This window comes from Chelonia mydas, chromosome 7, assembly GCF_015237465.2.
Source record: "Chelonia mydas isolate rCheMyd1 chromosome 7, rCheMyd1.pri.v2, whole genome shotgun sequence".
NCBI classification, from domain to species: Eukaryota; Metazoa; Chordata; order Testudines; family Cheloniidae; genus Chelonia; species Chelonia mydas.
Genome location: NC_057853.1, coordinates 87,649,759 through 87,670,768, shown reverse-complemented (window position 1 = coordinate 87,670,768; position 21,010 = coordinate 87,649,759). Strand labels below are relative to the sequence as shown.

Genomic DNA, 21,010 nt, shown 5'->3' with positions numbered 1-21,010 from the left:
ATAATATACCCACAACTTTAAGGCATAAAAGAGATTACGGTAGCACAGATACTGGCCAAGTTGACCTTGTACACAAAAGGATTGGGGGAGTGCAGCCGAAGCAGCAGCATTCGCACTAGATCTGGTCAGGTGTTTTCAGCAAAACAGGTTTTTTGTCCGAAAATGCTGTTTTGTTCAAACTGAAACTTTTTGCAGGAATGTGCCAGATTTGACAAAACTTTCATTGAATGGTTCTCAGGTCCAGGCTGACCACCTGCCACTGAGTAGCCTGGTATTAGAGTACTCAGCTGGAATGAGGGCGATCCAGGTTCAAGTCCTTGGTCTGACTTCACAAAGCGGTGATTTGACCCTGGGTCTCCCACATCCCAGCTGAGTGTCCTAATTGCCATAGCACTGGCTATTTTGGATTGCGGGGGCTGGTCTTTGTCTCTCTCATTTTTGATGAAAAACTTCAAAAGATCTAAGTTTTGCCCTGATGCAGAACTGGAAAATTTTCGAAATCACAAACCATTTTCACCACATGGGAAAATAATTTCCCACCTATCTCTAGTTCCCTCCCATCCCTCAAGTGCCCCAAAACACTGCATTACTGGGGCTCCATGGCATTTGGGAGGTGGTGTCCATCCAGCTGAGGATCAACCTCCCTAAACAGCATCAGCTACAGAATTTCTATTTTATAGCTCAGTGTGATTTAATGTCTACAATTTCATCATTAACTCCTGAACTGTTTGGCAACATGTCAGAACTCTCCCATGGGCAGCATGCCAGTGGCACTACTGCTCTTTGGTTATCTATTTTGCAACAGTTCCTGGGGAATAACATAGAGAGGACGTAATTGAAGGGCCACAGACTATAGGCCCATCTTACAAACCTCTCTCTGCAGGCAGAATAAATTGGTTTCCCCAATAATTTTCCTCCTTCTATAGGAGACAAGGATTTGTGTGAGAGCTTATAATTCTGTAAAGTGCTGCAAATCTTATAAAAGGTGCTATATACCATAAATTAATTTTTAAATTGGACTACATCAACAGTCTTTACTCGGTCTTCATCCAGGCAAAAATCTGCTTACCTTCAAGTGGAGTTTTGTCTGTGTAAAGATTAGAGTCTGTAGGATCTGTCCCAATAATAATACTAATAAAAGCAGCTATAAGCAGTGAATTAAGAAGACACACCATTTGTTAGTTTTAAAAAATTCACACAAGGTAAATGTCCTGAATTACAACCTAAAGGTCAGTAATGTCTTTTCCATCACTACCTCTAAAACCAGCAAATGAGCACACAGCAAAGACACTGACACTATTCTTCAAATAGTCAGGGACTTGCTGTTAGTATATTATTGCCTCCGGCAAATCTTGAAGTCAGCATCCCTTCCGTATCTCAAAGCAAGGATCAATTATTAAAGCACACTGTTTAAGATGTCCTTGTGATGGTGCAGGTTAGAAATTTAAGAGGATGTTTTTGATTTCTGCTGATAGGTTAGTGTCATAGTAATTATTTCTAGCAATGACTTTTTGGATATCTTGCAACACCTGTTGAAATATTCATTGCTTTCACAAAGACAGTGTGTGGACAGAAGGGTCTCTGAACACATCTGTTAGGCTTTCTAGAGATACAGAACAAACGTGTATATTAACATCTGCTCTTTGTTGGATGAGTCTACAGAATTCTGGTTGCTTTATCATAGTGCAATGGAAAGGAACAAGGAATGTCTTGGTTTTTTACCCCTCTTTTCTTCATAACTATATAAAACCAACTATTGTCTGGTGAGGAGTGTACTAAATAGCTTCCTCTAAGGCCATTACCAATGATGTTACATAGATCAAAAGTGCTTGTATTTGTATGAGAGTTGTTATTGTCACCCTACCCATGGCATTTAATTAGCATAAGATGCTCTGGTTCAGTGCGTGAGAAACTCAAGGTCATTCGTGAAACTAGTTCTCCGGCAATTCAGCATGTGATACAATTGGTAAACTGAGGGTAACCCATATAAGCTCTGTGTTGTTCCCTAATAGGAATAGTTACAACTGTGCAAAGCATTTTACGAGTATCATTTTCTCATTATTCATTGTTACAACATGCTGTTCTGACCATTCTTGGAGTCATTTTGAAAATATAGACACACATTTTTTCTCACATTTGCTTTACCAATAATATAATCAGTCGATATTCCAGAGCTTCCCGGAGAAATAACTGTTTTTTTCAAATGAAGAGTCTGATCCTATGAAGTGTTGAACCAAACTGCAGCCCCTTTTGGGACTCAACTTGGTTTCAATGGCTTTGCAGTACTTTTGACTCTGACTCCACAACTGTGAATTTGTAATTTTTATTTTTTTTTATATTTTTCAACACATTGCTCCTTTATATAATTCTGGGAAAAAATGCATGGTGAACTGGTAGAAAATATCCCTTCAGCGACATTGGAAAAGCAAAATATAACATGGGGATCGTATTAGAGCACTGAAAATAGCATGACAAATAGCTTCTCTGTGCACTGTGGAAATAATATTGTCACTGTCTTCACAAAACCAATGTTATTATGGCAATTTACTGTCAAATGTAGTAGATAAATCCATTACACTGAGATTAGATGTTGACAATATCTTAAACCAATTTAAACTGAGCATCTAGTTTTGGGAAACATAACAAATGGTCCACATATACATATAACTTACCTACATGCACTGTGCCTCCAAAATACTAACCAGTCTTTAATGACTTTTTTAAGTAAAAAATTTAGAAATGATCCAAGGAAAATCCTAGTTTTAGCATCCACTGACACTAAGGAGATAAATCAAAGCACATCAAGACATTAGCTAATCTATTGGTACAAAGAAGTGGTTTTGTTTTAGTTCACTGCAGTGTCATAAGAAGGAATTCTAGTTAATCTAATACAATTTTGCATGCTCATTTTAACATTTTTTGTGCCAGGATTTTCAAAGGTGCTGAAGGGAGTTAGGTGTCCAAGTCACATTAGATCTCAGTGAGATTTCAGCACCTAATTCCTTTATGATCTTTTAAAACCATTTTACCTATCGTCCATATTTTACTTATCCTTGATTATTTATGGAGCATTTAAAAGATAAACTCAGCTTGATACAGTAGCAGCTAATTGTACTGGGCCACAGAAAAAAATGGTTTATGACTGACTTCCGAAATTTGGGGATCATGGAAATGAAAGGCATGCAATATAATGAGACCCCCAAGGTGTCTTAAATTGGGCATCCAAAAATTGATGCACTGAAAATTGTTGGATACTTTTGAAAAATGCTGTCCTTTCACTAATGAGACCACTCCTGGGAATTTCTAACTGTTACTCAGAAATAGTCTTTCTTGATTATTAGAGATGAAACACATGAAAAATGGATTAATGGGTTTATATATCTGCCTATTATTCCCCCTTTTGGACATGACAGCGGCTGTTTTTAAAAAAATTGCAATACTTCCTGCAGGATTTCAAAATTAGATGTAGAGAGAGGGCTGTCTTTCATAATGAGCCACTCTCAGATGGAGACAGGGTGAGAGAAAAACAGACTCAGGAAGAAAAACTAAATTAACTTCTGACAAAAGAGAATACCTGAGAAGCCTATTAAAAATTAGAACTCTATTGACCAAAATAGGGTGATTAATCACTGTCATAAATATAAAGGGAAGGGTAATCACCTTTCTGTATACAGTGCTATAAAATCCCTCCTGGCCAGAGGCAAAACTCTTTCACCTGTAAAGGGTTAAGAAGCTACGGTAACCTAGCTGGCACCTGACCCAAAATGACCAATGAGAGGACAAGATACTTTCAAATCTGGAGGTGGGGGAACAAAGGATAGGTCTGCCTGTGTGATGCTTTTGCCGCGAACAGATCAGGAATGAGAGACTTACAACTCTTGTTAAGTTACTAAGTAATCTCGCTAGAAATGAGTTAATTTCCTTTTGTTTAATAGCTGGTAAAATAAGCTGTGCTGGATGGAATGTATATTCCTGTTTTTGTGTCTTTTTGTAACTTAAGGTTTTGCCTAGAGGGATTTTCTATGTTTTGAATCTGATTACCCTGTAAGGTATTTACCATCCTGATTTTACAGAGGTGATTCTTTTACCTTTTCTTTAATTAAAATTCTTCTTTTAAGAACCTGATTGATTTTTCATTGTTCTTAAGATTTGGTGAGGATTCTTATCAAGCCTTCCCCATGAAAGGGGGTGTAGGGGTTGGGGGGATATTTTGGGGGAAGACATCTCCAAGTGGACTCTTTCCCTGTGCTTTGTTTAAAATGCTTGGTGATGGCAGCATACGGTTCAAGGACAAGGCAAAGTTTGTACCTTGGGGAAGTTTTTAACCTAAGCTGGTAAGAATAAGCTTAGGGGGTCTTTCATGCAGGTCCCCACATCTGTATCCTAGAGTTCAGAGTGGGGAAGGAACCTTGACAATCACATTAACTAGTGCTTTGAAAAGTAGAGTCTAGAATTACAACGTCTGCCCTGTGATTACCGCATGTCCCTTCTCTGTAGTGAAATGACCATCGGATTGACATAGCTGTGAATCCACTGACCTTTCCCCTCGCCTGCCTCACTCTCAATGCAGTCAAAATAATATGGTGTATTCTAATACTGTGGAACTCTCTTCCACAATAATTAAATGCTTCAATGACTCCGTATGAACTCCTCATATCTGGTCCATACAGACATGCATACGATTAAACCACATTGGTTCTACTGCTGTCAGGGTCCTCTTCCCCTGTGGAAAGGGGAACAATGTTTGTTTCATAGTCAATGCACACTGGTTTCATAATAAAATATGTGGGCTGTAAATGATCAAGATTTGTTCCACACATTGTCTATTGGCCAGTGTAATCCATCTGTCAATCTAGGTATTATCTTTTCACCACAGGGTGTAGAAGTTGTTAAGAGTTCTAAGAAGAAGAACGTAGTCTTTCACTCTCATTTCCTTTCATCAGTCTCTTACTAAAATAAAAATCAGTGCAGCAGGTCATCTAATTATTGCATCCTTCACACTTTTCTACATGTTACAGTCTTTAGTAGATACATAGGTAATTGTTTTTGGAGAGAAATCTTAGTATGAGCCATTTTCAGTAATGGAAGTAGTTTATTTACCAGAGTAATGACTATGTTATGGTTGGCAGAGCTGAAAAGGCTTTGTAGCCTTTTCATTTTCATTCTCTTCAAGATGAATGAGTATGAATGATTTTAGAGCCATTTTAGCTTTAGCACAGCAGGCAGGTCATCTGTGACAATCACAGAGCAAATAAATTCTCCTTTCCTAAAAGTGGTGGTATTGAGCTGATTTCCCCCAAACCAGATGCAACTGTAATTAATGTGTGAGTTTAGGAGCCCCACATTTCTTTGTCTTTTTTCTATGCTTCTTTGTAAGCAAAGTAAAATATACTGTGAATTGCTGCAGGAAGACTAGATTTGTTTTATCAGTCATAATTGTGATAGAGTATATATGGAGTCTTTGGAGAGCTCAGATCAAATCTTAATTCATCTTTTTGTGGGGTTGTTTTTGCCATTCCGTGCCCATTTACTACCTCCCCTCTTCCACCCCTCCAAGAATATCTGTGACGCTGACAGAAAGGAGGAGTCGTGTTTCATTGTTTTCACGGTGTATTTCAGTGTCACGTTTGACAACACAGGGCTGCCATGAGTCAAATATCTCATGTGATACTCAGACACTTGACAGCCCTTTCACACATTTCCACAACTAGGCTGAGATATTGACCTATAAGCAGGGCAGTAGGGGTGGCCTGTAATTGCTACTGCCAGCTACCAGGGGCTGCTGCTCCACCTACTAGATTAGAGCAGGGAAGGAGCAGCCAGAAGTGGAGGCAGCAGGAGCATCAAAATCAAGCATGAGTGGTGACAGAAGGTAAGGTGACTAGGCCTGGATCTAAGAGCCCTCATTTCCCCCACCCTTCCAAATTCTCCTCGCAGACACCTCCATGCAGTCCCTGGTCAAACCCCAGCTTCCCCTCCCTAGATATCCCCACCAGGCTCCCTCTAGCCATCCCCAGCTGGCTTCCTCCCCAAAAGGCTTCCTGCACATCCCCAGCAGCTAGGTACAACCTCCAGACATTCTAGCATCCCCCAGACACTTCTCAGCATGCACCCAACTACTTAGAACTTCCAAACATCCTCCAGCACAGATGCACCCACCCAGCGTCCTATCCACCATAGCTGCAATGATTTGTACATTTCCATATCCTACCCCAAACTGGGGTATATTGATCATAATCTGAAGTGTATATGTCAAGGTTCCTCCCTCACTCTGAACTCTAGGGTACAGATGTGGGGACCTGCATGAAAACCTCCTAAGCTTACTTTTACCAGCTTAGGTTAAAACTTCCACAAGGTACAAATTAATTTTATCCTTTGTCCTTGGAATATCCACTGCCACCACCAAACTCTAACTGGGTTTACTGGGAAACGTAGTTTGGACACGTCTTACCCCCCAAAATCTTCCCAACCTTTGCACCCCACTTCCTGGGAAAGGTTTGGTAAAAATCCTCACCAATTTGCATAGGTGACCACAGACCCAAACCCTTGGATCTGAGAACAATGAAAAAGCATTCCGTTTTCTTACAAGAAGACTTTTAATAGAAATAGAAGTAAATAGAAGTAAAGGAATCACCCCTGTAAAATCAGGATGGTAGATACCTTACAGGGTAATTAGATTCAAAACATAGAGAATCCCTCTAGGCAAAACCTTAAGTTACAAAAAAGACACACAGACCGAAATAGTCATTCTATTCAGCACAATTCTTTTCTCAGCCATTTAAAGAAATCATAATCTAACACATACCTAGCTAGATTACTTACTAAAGTTCTAAGACTCCATTCCTGTTCTATCCCCAGCAAAAGCAGCATATAGACAGACACACACACCCTTTGTTTCTCTCCCTCCTCCCAGCTTTTGAAAGTATCTTGTCTCCTCATTGGTCATTTTGGTCAGGTGCCAGCGAGGTTATCTTTAGCTTCTTAACCCTTTACAGGTGAGAGGATTTTTCCTCTGGCCAGGAGGGATTTTAAAGGAGTTTACCCTTCCCTTTATATTTATGACAGTATAGTTATATGCAAATTTCTTACAAATATGTACATTGGCTCTTTAAATGTTTACATGAAATGTCCCACATGGAAGAGCACAGAATTTGGCAGCTCTGGAAATAAGGGCCTTTCTTGCATTGGGTTGTACTTTACTCCACAAGCAGTCCCACTTATTTCTGCTGGATTGTGTTACACATACCAGACAATATATGTAAAGGTGACAGAATCTGGCCCTCAAGGTAAAAGTAGAAGCTAAGTCTCTATGAGGCTATTTTCCATGGAAAGCGGTGCCAATATTCTATAGATAACTTCCTTGATTATTTTTCAGAAGTATTTTGTACAAGCAGATCAGGTAAGCAAAAGTAAATCTAAAAAGAACAGAGATAATAATGGAGAAGGTAGTTTTAGATCTGTGCAGACACCAGCTGGACTGTCTGTGGTGTGCTGCTTTGATACACTAGTTCCAGAAGGCAAACACAAGACCAAGGATATCGCAGTAAATGTATGTTTTCAGACTTCAGTGGATAAGGTTCAGCTCAAGTTATTTCCTTCTCATTTTAAGACCATGATTTATCATGAGGATGACTGCGCCAGCAATTTATTCCTTGACACTACTTGCAGACAACTGGACAGCTGCCCGTTGGATGGCATTTCTAGCTCAAGTTCTTCAGAACGTAGTTTTTTGCCAGTAACCTAAATCAAGTGTCAGATTCTACTCGGCAGTATTTATCTTGAAGTCTTTGAGCTCAGAAAGGCAATGCCCTTTTGGCAATAGTGGGGAAGGCACTTGCTGTGAAGAAAGGATAAGCATCGTAAGATACTTTGATCCTCATTCCACTGTGTTGATACAAAAATTAGTTTCAGGAAATGGGCACAGACTGCAATTTTATTTCCTTGTATTGATTTATTTTGAGTTTTAAAATGCATGTAACTATGTGGCTTAGGTGAAACTATTGTAACAATTGCATGTATTACAATATAAACCAATGGGAAATTGTGAAGTCTTCCTTTTGTAAGTAACCGACTAGGACTATCTGTAATACACTCTAATGCTATACATACCCTCCTTTCAAAAGCTTAGCAAAAAAAAGTTTTTGCAGGTTTTGCAGCATGCTCTTGAAAGTCAACAGATGTTTTCTTTCTTGAATTGAGAAGGGAAGTTAGTCAAGGGCATCCTACTAAAAACACCCTATTTCCAGCCTACTCCAGTTTAAACCATGCAGTGACTGCGTTAGCTGATCTCACCACACAAGGAGATAGGTGGCCTCTTGGAATCTAAACAATTTAAATGCTTTATAGGTCAAAAATAGCACTTTGAATTACACCCAGAATGAATTGGAATCCATTGTCAGCCTCTGAGCAAGGTGTGGTATGATTTCTGTAACAGGCACTGCAAAGCAAGCAGCTTTCTATATTCTTCACTTCCATGCAGAGCACATAGCATTAACCCAAAAGGAAAAAATAGTAATCTTAGGTATCTGATACCAGAACATCCAGAAGGAGTTTGATAGCCACATGAACCCAGGTCACAAACAAGGGAGCCAAAACAGCCTTCTCTGTTTCTTCTTCTTTGTTCCTCAACCTACAAGCCATGTCCTCATGTCTCCCTGTGTTGTATCTCAGCACTAATCCAAGACTTCGTTGTACAGATGTGTTGAACAGGTGGGTCAAAGAATAGAAACCCTTTGAATGCCATATAAAAGAACCCTCAGAGCTGATTATTACAGTATTACTCCTGATATCTTTCAAAAAGAAAGGATCAGCTAATGGAGAAACCATCTATCCTGCAGTGTGTATTGACAATCAAAGAACACGTTGTGGTTAATGGTTCTGAAGACAGCAGATGGACAAAAAAGTCTTCATAGACATTTGAACTTCATTCACCACTAGGAGGAAATTATCAGCCAACACAACTAATTCTGTTCTCTGTGCCATACCCAGACTTAAAACCTAAAATCACTTGGTCAAGGAGACTAAAGGAATTCAAATACGGTGTTCATCGTGGCTTCAATAATGGCAACAATTTGCTATCTATTCTATTACTTCAGTCATCATTTTGACAAAGCTTAGTATGCCAATTGGTAAAAGACCAAGGTTTATTGGCCCATTTTGTTAAAATTCAATTTCCTTACACTGTCTTGAATGATGAAAAAACTAACCAGGTAGAAATCCATACAGAAGAGGTGTAACATCTTGTCAGTCCCAACATTTCATATGCTGACATTTCTGAGTAAAAAGCTGCAGCTCCTCCTACTCAAGCTTCCCAGCCTCAGCTGTCATTCTGTAAATATAACTCTTAACCACACTCTACCACTACCTTTAAATGTTTAGCTTAAAGGCATCTATTAATTGGAATTGGTGTAAAGTTTTTCAGGAAGGTCATTTATGTTGCATGCTATGGTTTCCTACCATGGTTCAGAACTGAAGTACCCAAGCAGAATTTTATATTCAAGTGTCAGCAGTCCACCAGGTCAGCTAGTGTGAGCTCTGCAACAATATCCATACCCAATTATTACTGCCTAAAATGGTCATGTACGTTGTAACCTGATGTCATGTAGAGCAGACACTAGGGGATGGATTTTCAAGAGTGCTGTGCTCTCACTTCTACAACTGATGCCAAAGGAAGCTGTTGGGTGCTCAGCATCTGAGAATCTGGATCTGGGATTGAACAAAGTCTCTTATCCAAAAGCCCTATACAAGATGTATAAAATACTTTCTATAAATATCTTTGATTACAGGACTTGGCATATAATAATTGAGGAATAAGTAAAAACTATGCAAGCCAGCTCTGTTTTAATTTAAAATGCAGAAAATGAAAACTGATGATCTTAACATAAAAATGGAATTAGTAGCTCTGATCCATAGCCTCTTACAAACTTTGCTATAGATATGTTTGAATTGATAAACACTAGGTTTTAAGACTCTTGCTGTCTTTATTAGTTTGCTCCATACCTTTTGAAATCCCATCTGAACTGGTTATGTACAACTTCACTCCTTCAGTTCTTAACCACTAGTCTGAAAATTAGTTACTATGCAGGGGTCCCATCTCCGTTCTCTGAACAATAATTTCAGTTGAATTTTGGGGTATGCAAGTAATTAAGTATTAGCATTCATTAGGGACAGATAGAGTGAGTACATCTAAGAGCATTCCAGCTTTGCCTTATGTAGCACCATCTCAATACCTGCAGTGTTTCCTACAAGAAACACCTAGGCAATGACATAGATGTTGACAAAATGTGATATTATCTAAGGCAACTGGAAAAAATAGTGTTCACTGTAAATAGTTCAGGAGAAAACATGAATGTGCCTGAATGGGCATTGCCAGTCTGCTATAATGATGAGACAGCCTGCTAGAGGAGTCCATGAGGTGGGAGGCGAGAGTCCATTTGCTTCTACATGTCTGGCCAAGAAGAACCTTGCGGTTCAGAAACTCATCTCTAAAGTCCAAGGAGAATCAGTACCATTTGTTTCTAGATAGCTGATCCAGAAGATTCCTGGCCTTCAAAAGCTCCTCAGACACTGGAGGGAAGGGGGAAAAGAGAGGGATATCAAATTTCTCCTGCTCTTTGGGGAGAATATCTACAGAAAACAGGGAAGTGAAAGAGGTTGGGATTAGGTTCTCCAGCAAGTGGGTTGAATTTTGTGACCTTGACGGTGTCACTCCCCTAGTTAGCGTGAACTGATGCCTTTCCATTTAAGATCTTACTTTATGAGTTTGCATTCTAATCTTTCTTTTTCTGAAGGTAACAGATTTTTCTTTATAAATTAACATTACATCCAGAATAATGTTTATTCTGTTTTACATATTTTCAGACTTTGCCTTCTCCACTTTTAAGCAATCAACAAAAATAAGGTTTTTTTCTACTTGCAGCCTTCTGAAAACATTGTATGTAAAAAGTTAGAAAAATATTAATATTAAGCCTTGTATCACCCCAGTTATTATCTTTCTACTACATATCTTTTTCTTCATGACCACTTTTTTCTTATCTCTTTGCTAATGCTGTAGTCCTTGCCTATATTATTCTTTTTGAGTTTAGCCAAAATTTTCAAACATGGTTGACTAAATATGGGTTCAGGTGCCTAATTGAGGGTGCTCATACTTGAAAATATTGGTCTTTGTAAGTAAATGTGTTGTATAATATAATATCAAAAATTTTCCTGAAATCCAACTAAGTCTATTTTTTTCCTCATCTATCAATTTGATAATATCAGTAGAAGAGTTATTCATGATTTTTTATATATCAAGTTAATTATCCAATACATTTGAGTTATACATTTATAATGTTGCACATTTCATAATCTTATCCACCTTCATAATCTTGTTCCTTATCAGTGTATCATCATCATCTCACATCTCAAAATCCTCATAAAATCAGGCTCACAGATCAATAATTGTTTTTTCTATCCCGTTTCATAAATATATTCTTTCTACATTTTATAAACTTGTCCATCACTGTGGTATCTGAGCATCTTCCACAATGTAAATACAAGCTAACTATATTACCACCCTCCAGTCATTTAGAAGCACCCTGGTCCTTTCTGAGCTATCATAAATCCTTTCTAAAGGCTTTCTGTTTACTAAGATATTTAATTTTGTAATTCTGGGATATAATTTGTTTGGGACTTGTGCTTTGTCAACATTTCTAATTGTCTAATTATCTGCTCCATTGCAATGAAAAAGCTTTCCTTCCTTCACCCTTTTATGTTGTGAACTTAATTTTGTTTAAATACCCTAAGCTTTTGACAGTAGGACTATTTAGTTCATCGAGATTGTTTGTCTGATACAACATACACAAAGCCATTTCTCTTACCTGCTTAAGAAACAGGCTTCATAAAGGTTTTTTCTCTACAACTTAGACTGTAATGGATCTATTACCTTCATTGTAGCAAAGTTTTTGCAGAAGATTCTGTGTTCTAAAAGGGAAAATACTTTCATTAAAAATGTGGTGTGCTAAATTCTGTCCTAATTCTGATTTCGGTGAAATTTCACAGTGCAAAATTTTGGACAGCTATCTTTTGTAGGAAATAATACTCTACCAGTTCATTCTTTCTGATTCTTCTTGTGAGAATGGTAAAGCTGGAATAATGAATGTCTGTAATACATGGATATCAAAGCAATAATTTCTGTCCCATCTTTTTACTTTGGTCCACAGTATAGTAGCAGCAGTGTACCTCCATTAGAAACAGTGTTTTGCAGAAAAAATACTGTGAATGACAGAAGCTTGCACTTACATTTTGGCAAATGTAAGGGTTTTTAAAATGTATTTATTACTGGAACAGCAAGCACTTAATTACTCTGAACATTTCTGCATCATTATTTTTATAGATTGGATGGGATCCATATATTTAGATGTTTGCTAAAGCCTTTGGAAATTACTGTCAGTATCTAAGTGATCCAAAGCCCATTGAATTCAATGGAAAGGGTCTCATTGATTTCAGTAGGCTTTGTAACAAGTACTAATTGTATATGTTATTTATCTCATGATTTAATAAGTGGCCAGTTGTGCCTCAATTAGTAATTAATAATACACAGTTGATTTATACATATTTCATTAATATTGAATAAATGATGACTGCTTCTGTCTGCTTTAAGTACTTACTATAAACCATGTCACAGAACACATTAATTTTAAGCTCATATAAGGACAAATTCTGGTAAACACATGCTCAAAAATGTTCATTGGGAGTTTCGCATGAGAAGGAGATTTGGCCCCACATACGATACTGTTGCTATTTGGTATGGAGCATATTATAAACTACCATAAATAGTGTTAATGTTCTGTTAATTTGGGGATTTATCCTGGGAGTATTTAGCAGCCACAACTGCCATAAACAGCAATGGGAATTACAGATGCTTCACTCCCTTGCAGGACTGAGGACTCACAGGAGCCCAATTCTGTGAGGTGCTGAGTACCTTTAACTACTTTGATGTGCAACAAGAACAGTCAGTACCTCTCAAGACTGGATTTACTCCACCTGCATAGAACCAGACTTTATATGGCTGGAATATTGACCACTTAGCGAGGTGAAATCCAGCTCAGGTCCAGAGTCCAGGACTGCAGCACTGCCTCTTTCACCCCTACCCTAGCATTAGGTTGCTAATGTGGGCTACAATCTGTGGCCATGGTACTCAAAACAAGTATAATTGGGGACTGGAACTTTGGGATCTTTGGTCCCTCCCTGGACCGTTTCTGGGTTACCCCTTGGCTTTCCACACTGGACTATATGGGGCTGCCAAGAACGATCTGTGCCTCATGTGAGTGTGTGCACACCCATGTGTGGCTGTCCTGCCAGCAAACCCCCAGCACAGTCCTTGTGGAAGGTTTCTGCGATGCAGAGAGCCTTCTGTTGGCTCTCTACACTATGGGAGGATTCTATTTCAGTGATCTAAAAAAAGCCTGAACCCACATCTACCGAGGCAAAAATGACTGATTCATTTAGGGTACACTTTACCCTGTATAGAGGGCCCACCCAAAGCCTATACACGACTCATCTTCCACCTACATTCTGTTCTGACAGCTAAAGTGGAATGTAAATGATTGGCCTTGGGCTGGCCCTTTGCACAGGATGAATTTCATCCATAATTTGCTGCATCTACTAGCCCTCTCTCATACAAGTATTGTTAAAATGAAGAGAACATAGAAGCCTAATATGTCACTTAGTATAGTTATAAAAATATTTTAAATTGGCATTTAATTAGAAGAATAATGTATTTATCAGCGAAGTTTTACAATGGTGTTAACATTTAAATCTAAAATAGGATTGGAAATGTTAATCAAAGTTAATGAAGAGCGGGGTGGGGGAGGGTTTAAACTGTAACACTTTAAAAAAATCAGATGAAATTTATTTCAAGTGGTTTAAAAGATCATTTAAAACATAATCCAATGTGAACACATCTCTGTGCTCACTCTGAAATGAACATGATTCACATGAAGGAAAAATAGTCTGATGGGAGCAGAGACGAGGGACCCGGGTCATGACCAGGGACCCAGGGTTTACAAATGGTAGTGGGTATAAGCCACCTTTTTAATGTTTTTGTTTACTCCTGCTTGGCAATCAGAACCAAGATTTTCATAAATAAGACCCTAAGATTAGTCTCCTATATCCTGATTTTGGCTCCTAAATAAATGGGCTAATTTTCAAAAGTTTGGAGCATCTAGTAGCTCTCATTGAGGTGAATTGGGAGCTGCTGGGCAATAAGCAATTTTGAAAATCAACCTAATTATTTAGAATCCAAAATTTAGATTTAGGAGCCTACATTTAATTTTTGTGCTTGAAAACTTTGGCCCAAGTGTTGTGGCCCACTCAAGTGTGCATAGAAGCTGCACTTAGAAGAAAGTGAGAGCAGGGGCAGCCAAGAAGACAAGCCACTCGGAAGAGTTTGTAGCATAGTTTCATTTAGCTGATTCCCAATATGAATTTTTGAGAAGATATTCACATTTCACCTTATACAGGAAAGGCGTAGCTTCAAAATGTTTGTTCTGTGTAGCTTCCTGTTCTGTAACCATTGAATGTCTCAATTATACCCAAGGAGACTCAGAGAAATAAGAATTCACTGTGTATGCTGCTTTTATGATGATCAATCCTGAAGAGTTATTATTAAGAGCTTATTAAGCTAAAATTGGTAGTTAAGAACTACAGTACAAGATTGAGTCCATATTGATTATAAATAATAAAGTTGTTTGGCTCTCGTGGAACCTTGTTGATTAACTGACTTTATGAAATAAACTAACTTTATTAATTAAACAATAGTTCTTTTCCATTTTATATTACAGTGTTCCAACATTCCAGAGTCTTCCTGAAGAGATACTCAGTAAGCTTGCAGATGTCCTAGAAGAGGTAAGTGATTTTAATTCTTGAGGATACTATGAAGTCCATGGCCTGTAGGTCCTCTTGTAGAAAAATCTTCTAGGCTCTCTTCAGAACTCACAGCTTCACAGTTTTGTTCCAGATCATGGTTATCTGTTCCATTATTTAGACATAATGAGCTTGGTTAAACCCTGAAGGTGCAGATAGTGAAACTTGCATCTTTCTACATTCACTGGAGGACAATATCAGCCTTGGAGGAGGGTGGTAACAGTACGTCTATTGCCATCCCGTTGAGATTACAGCAGGGTAGGGCAGATGTGTCCAGATATAACAGATGCCCTGCTGGAAGGGTCTGCCCAGGAGCTATACCAAATTAATTTTTTTCCTAGATGAAATCCTGACTCTGCTGAAGTCAATAGGATTTTTGCTACTAACTTCAGTGAAGCCAGGATTTTACTGCTGCTCCCTTCACATCTTTCTGGTCTATGCTCGCTGACTCTGGCCCTCCCAAGTGGAGTGGGGATTGTGGCCAGCCTGCTCCACTGCTCCCATCCTCTGGCAGACTTTCCACCATGGGGTCAGTAGCCTAAATCAGGCTCAGCATACAGATTTGGCTCATTTAGTCTGAGAGGGAGAGCAGTGAGCATTTAGGAAACTTATCTTGGGAGTTTCTTTGCTAATTTAGGGCCTTAGCCTGCAAGTTGTTGAGTGTTTTCAACTCCCAAAGCGGTTAGTACATTCTAGGAATAGGGCCATTTCAATACTCTCTTGGCTTATGAATTTGTTTTCACTTTCCTTATGCTTTGTACATGTGCCACACAAAATATATTTTGATTTAGTCTTTGTATACAATCTAGCAATAAGACATTTGATATATTTAGTGACATGCTTTTAATGAGTCCCTAACAGGACTTGCAGCATTTTGGGGTTCCTGTTTGCTCTCATAAAATTAATTTAAAATAATTACATTGCATATAGCATAGTTTGTATTTGCCTATTTAACTGCCCATTTTGCACATCAGAATTACACACTTCTGTATATTACAGGCATAATTAATGAGACCATTACAAATTTAACTTGTATGCTTTAAATGTTTGATTTTTTTCCACAACTTGACCAACAAAACCAATAGTATAGCCATGTAGCAAAAGAATGAAGGCATAATACTTAAATAGTCATGAAAAAAGCTGATTTTTTAACTTCTTTTTACTTCTGCAACGTATATTAATATGCTGTTACTTTTCCTTTGCTTTCTTTTGTTTAATATGTGAGAAAATTTTGCAACCTCTGTTTTTATTAGAAATCTAAGCAAAACATACATTTGTCAGGCACAGTAAAGTAATCATGGGGCATTTTTATTTCCTATGTTGCTGCCAGAGAAATGTTTGTAGTATTTTGAAAAATAGCCATAATAATTCAGAATGCTGTAAATAAACCTGTGCCAAATTAAATCTGTGTATATCAAAAATACATGCTTAACTGGAAATAGTTTAATTTATTTGGATCATGTTAACAATATTAAACTCTATACATCAATTTTAAATGAAAATATGTAAAGTCAATAAAATACTTTTCTAGCTACACATTAGCTGTCAGGGGAAAAAAAACATGATGAACAAATGAGACACAAAAATATAAAAGTAAGTATTCCTGGGAACGCTTATCTAGCATTACTTCTGTTAATTTTACATATATGAGTAAAACTAGCAAGATTTGGCTCTTTAGTTTTATGTTGATCTCTTGAGTTATAAGAAAATAGCTATCAAGAAAAAGGGTGAAGTATAGAAACAAGCTGAATCCTAACTGGAAAAAATAAAAGAAACACAAGTTGCATAACATTAATGGAAATGATGTTAGTGCTTTGGTAGGAGAATATATCTTTTTCTTTTTAAAGTGGTTTGCCCTGTGTAACCAATACCTGTATGGAGCCAATTATTTAATGCTAGACTGTACACTCCTCTATCAAGATAACTGGTTAATTGCATCTAGTCTGTACTAGATGATCCATTAGAGGACTTTCCAACAGACATTTTTACATTTCCTAAGTGGCGAAAAAACATTTTTGCTTTTCACTGTGTTATTCTTTGTTTTCATGTAATAAATTCTTCATAAACTATAGAATTACCTGTAGTACTTACTGCAAGGCTGTATATTTAATGTTTTACAAAATCAAACATATCTAAATGAATTAACAAAGTAATTGTATTTTTATCTTAGCTTTTACTGTAACAAAAATTGAATGAAAGTGACTGACTTGGTACAGTGTGAGGCAGGGAATAATCTCACTCTTAATGTCACAATTTAATACACTGTTTCTTCTTAAGAAACTCTGTGAATAACGCAGCACAGGTGCACTACATTTTTCTAACACCTTCTAAAAGAGCTGTTAGCTAAAACCCAGAAACTAAAGACCTGTATTTGTTATCCATTATCCAAAGCAATTGTGGAAATGTTAGGAAGACAGTGAGAAAATGACCATGTATGATAACATGACCACACCTTTAAAGTTGATAGAAAAATTAAAATTACTTATTTAGCAGAGATAAATTGAATGTGAATTAACAAAACATGAGTGCAATTCTCCTCTGTCTTCTAGTGGTTTCACACTAATGTAACATCACTGCAGTCGCTCATGATTTATACCAGAGTGAAAGCAGAACCAGGCCCATTGACTTGAATGTGAGCAGATTTGAGCCCCAATTAATAATTGTGTTGTAGTTTTGTCAAGTAATTTATTCATATTAACTAGGTAAATTTTATCTTTACCTGTACAGATTGAATTTGACTACAAATGTTGGGTGTAACCCATGTACTTGAAATCAATTCTGCTCTGTTACTAACCCAACATAGTTTAGAGCAGTCTCAAAGCTTCAAACTGCACCAACTGGTAGTGGCTCCCAAGGGCCATTATAACAACTGGGGATCACCAGAGAACACTGCATTTTAGACACACCCTTGGCATCTCCTTAAAGAGGCAGAGAACCAGAATTTTAGCTAGCTGATTCACACCAACTTTCTGCCCTTTTCTGATGCTAGGGTGATGAAAAGTGGCTAGAACAGAGCAAAGGAACTGTTCTGGTTTTTTTTTTAATTAAAATGATTATATTCATATATTTTTTGAAAATGTATGAGACTGAAATTTTTATTACCATTTTTCAAAGTGTTTGGTCACAGCTGAATTTTTTTTTCATTTATTTCAAAACCTGAGAACCTTTATGTTTTCAGGATTTGCTTTATGTTGTTTTAAACTAAGTCACAGTTGTCTGTGTTGAAGCAGATCTTTCTGGTCTCTGACTTTATTGGGTTATTTATCCTTGGGCTTGCCAAACATGCTAACTCTGTCAATGAGTAATATGTTTCTGTGGCTTATATGAGACTGATTTTTTCTTTTGTGCATTGTGGCTGTGCATATCATCTTCTAGTTGGTGGTTGTTTATCTATAATAATAAAATATATAGATATTTTCTATATGAAAAATGCTGTACATATTATCAAAAAGGCATATGGCTGACTTTTTAACATGACCAGTACATGTCAAATAGGATGCATAAGTGTATTGTGAGTCTGAATCATGTTGGGATTTTCCATTTGGCTTATCCAGAACATCTCATCCAGTTCTGGGAGGACATTTCATCTAGTTCTCTGGGAGCCCAAAAAACTTAGTTCAATTCCAGCTCATCACTCAGGTTACTTTAGGCAAGGACCAGATGTAAGGGGTTTAGGTACATAGTGATATCACAATTCCAATTCATGTTACACATCACACAGTTTATATACATTTTTCCTAACTACTAAAATCTGAATTTCTTGAATCTAATTGGTTTGGACATTGTATGGATTATGTAGGAACCAGTTCTTTATGTCCTTCCCTTATCTGCATTTTAAGTTTGTCAGTTATCCCACTTATCTCAACTTGCCCTGGAGATACTGTCTCCAGCAAATGGTCTGTCACACCCTTGTTTACAGATTCACTCAAAATCATATGGCCTGTCCACCTTTGTTTACAGTTTAATCTTTCACTCAAATTTTACGTATGTCCAGCAAGATCTATGCTGACAAAATGGCACCCAAAGACTGGCTTATGAACTCTACCAGAACTACTATACAAACAATACACCACAATATAAACTCTGCTTCAATGGGCATGCCAGCCCATGACTTCTTCCTACCCGTCTCCACTCCAAATTGACCAAGATTTTAGCAGTAGGAATAGACCTGAATGGGCAGATTAAAGAGATGTAAAAAAAAAAAAAGTGGTGACAGGATTGTCAAGAGCCTGGACAGGAGCGGGAAGGAGAATAGATAAAGATTCTCCGTGGTTGTCTGCCTACATATCTATATCAGCTATATAGTCTTGTGTTTGCCTATTACCAATGTAAAATCTACTGTCCAAATAAACTGTGTTTCACCGAAGGAAACTATAAATATTCAATTGCTATAAATATTCATTGACTATAAAAATTATGTACAAAAAGAGGGAAATTCAGTGAAAAATGAAATGGTTCACAATAGTTCTATAGATAGGACAGACATTTAAAAGTCCTTCAATATATAAAGCTGAAACACCTCATGTAAATATACTGGAACTCCCCCACCCCACCCCACCCACCCACCCTTTTGTTGCGGGAGTTCCAGTATATTTACATGTTTTTAGAGGAAGTCTTTGTTTTAATAGTTTCTATTTCCCTTAGCATATTACAAATTTGCATCACTTAGTTTTCCCTCATCATCCAGTTAGTAACTCACTTAAATTAATTTATGAAGAAGACAGATGATTTTTCCTATTTAGGAAACTTTAAAAGAAAATGTAATAAACAGTTCCTTTTTAATAATATGCATAACCAGTGCTTGTCTTCTAGCAATTCTTTACCATGTATGTGATTTGGAAACAGAAAAGGAATCTGTGATGAGCTCTAAATCAGCTCTATTGAAAATGTTAGAAAGTACTTTGAAGAGCCGTGTAATATGCATAGCAATTTACTGCAATTGGTGTGATTTGCAAACAAAAAATGACTCTGTGATGAACTGCAAATGAGTTGCCTACTATCAACATTTTGAATTCTATTCACAAAATATTTAAGGTATTAAAACATCCCTCATATTATGGTAAACTGGGAAAATGTTTTTGAAAACTGATCTCACTTTCTTCGTTAGTTATACCTGTAAAACAATCTACCAGAAGTTATCTCTGGTCTCTTGGTTTGTGTAGCAGGCCAACTTCATACCACCACTCAGTATCTTATCTCTGTTTCCCTTCTTTCCACCCCCTTGATCCCACATACACCCATATACCTCATGCTGAAGCCTACCCAAGTTACCGGAAATCCTAGTACCATAGCAGTCTGTATAGCCTCTTAGTAGAGGCCTATTTTCTGGGGGGCTTCAATCTTGAAGACAGTGAAAATTTTAGCCTTGTATACTCGTGTTTTGGTGGGAAGAGCAGGGGGAAACTTTGACTCAGCAAATACTACTTTACTTCCTGGCTGAGCTGTGGCGCAACCCAGAGAAACATAATCCTTAGTAGTTCCCCCAAATATTTGTACTAGACCTGTGCTGTTCCACATATTCATAAATGATCTGGAAAAAGGGGTAAACAGTAATGTGGCAAAATTTGCAGATGATACAAAATTACTCAAGATAGTTAAGTTCAAAACTGACTACCAAGAATTACAAAGGGATCTCATTAAACTGTGTGACTGGGCAAGAAAATGGCAATGAAATTCAGTGTTGATAAGTGCAACATAATACATAATCCCAACTATATATACGAAATGATGGGGTCTAAATTAGCTTGTGCCACACAAGAATGAGATCTTGGAATCATTGTGGATAGTTCCCTGAAAATGTCCACTCAATGAGCAGCGGCAGTCAAAAAAGTGAACAGAATGTTGGGAATTATTAAGAAAGGGATAGATAATAAGACAGAAAATATCACAATGCCACTATATAAATCCATGGTACGCCCACACCTTGCATACTGCATGCAGTTCTAATTGCCCCATCTCAAAGATATACTAGAATTGTAAAAAGTCCAGAGAGGGCAACAAAAATGATTAGGGGAATGGAGCAGCTTCCATAGGAGGAGAGATTAAACAGACTGGGACTGTTCCATTTTGAAAAGAGACTTGGGATACGATAGAGGTCTATAAAATC

General features: G+C 37.5%; 1 protein-coding gene across 4 annotated transcripts in view; it reads left to right on the top strand.

The window, feature by feature from the left end:
- Positions 1-21,010, top strand: part of PRKG1 (protein kinase cGMP-dependent 1) — an 855,891-nt gene that overhangs the window by 591,026 nt on the left and 243,855 nt on the right. For all 4 annotated transcript variants that reach the window (XM_007071587.4, XM_007071586.4, XM_043551314.1 and 1 more), the window contains one exon: positions 14,823-14,886. In XM_007071587.4, coding sequence (XP_007071649.1) covers positions 14,823-14,886 — 64 coding nt within the window. The remainder of the gene's footprint in view (positions 1-14,822; positions 14,887-21,010) is intronic.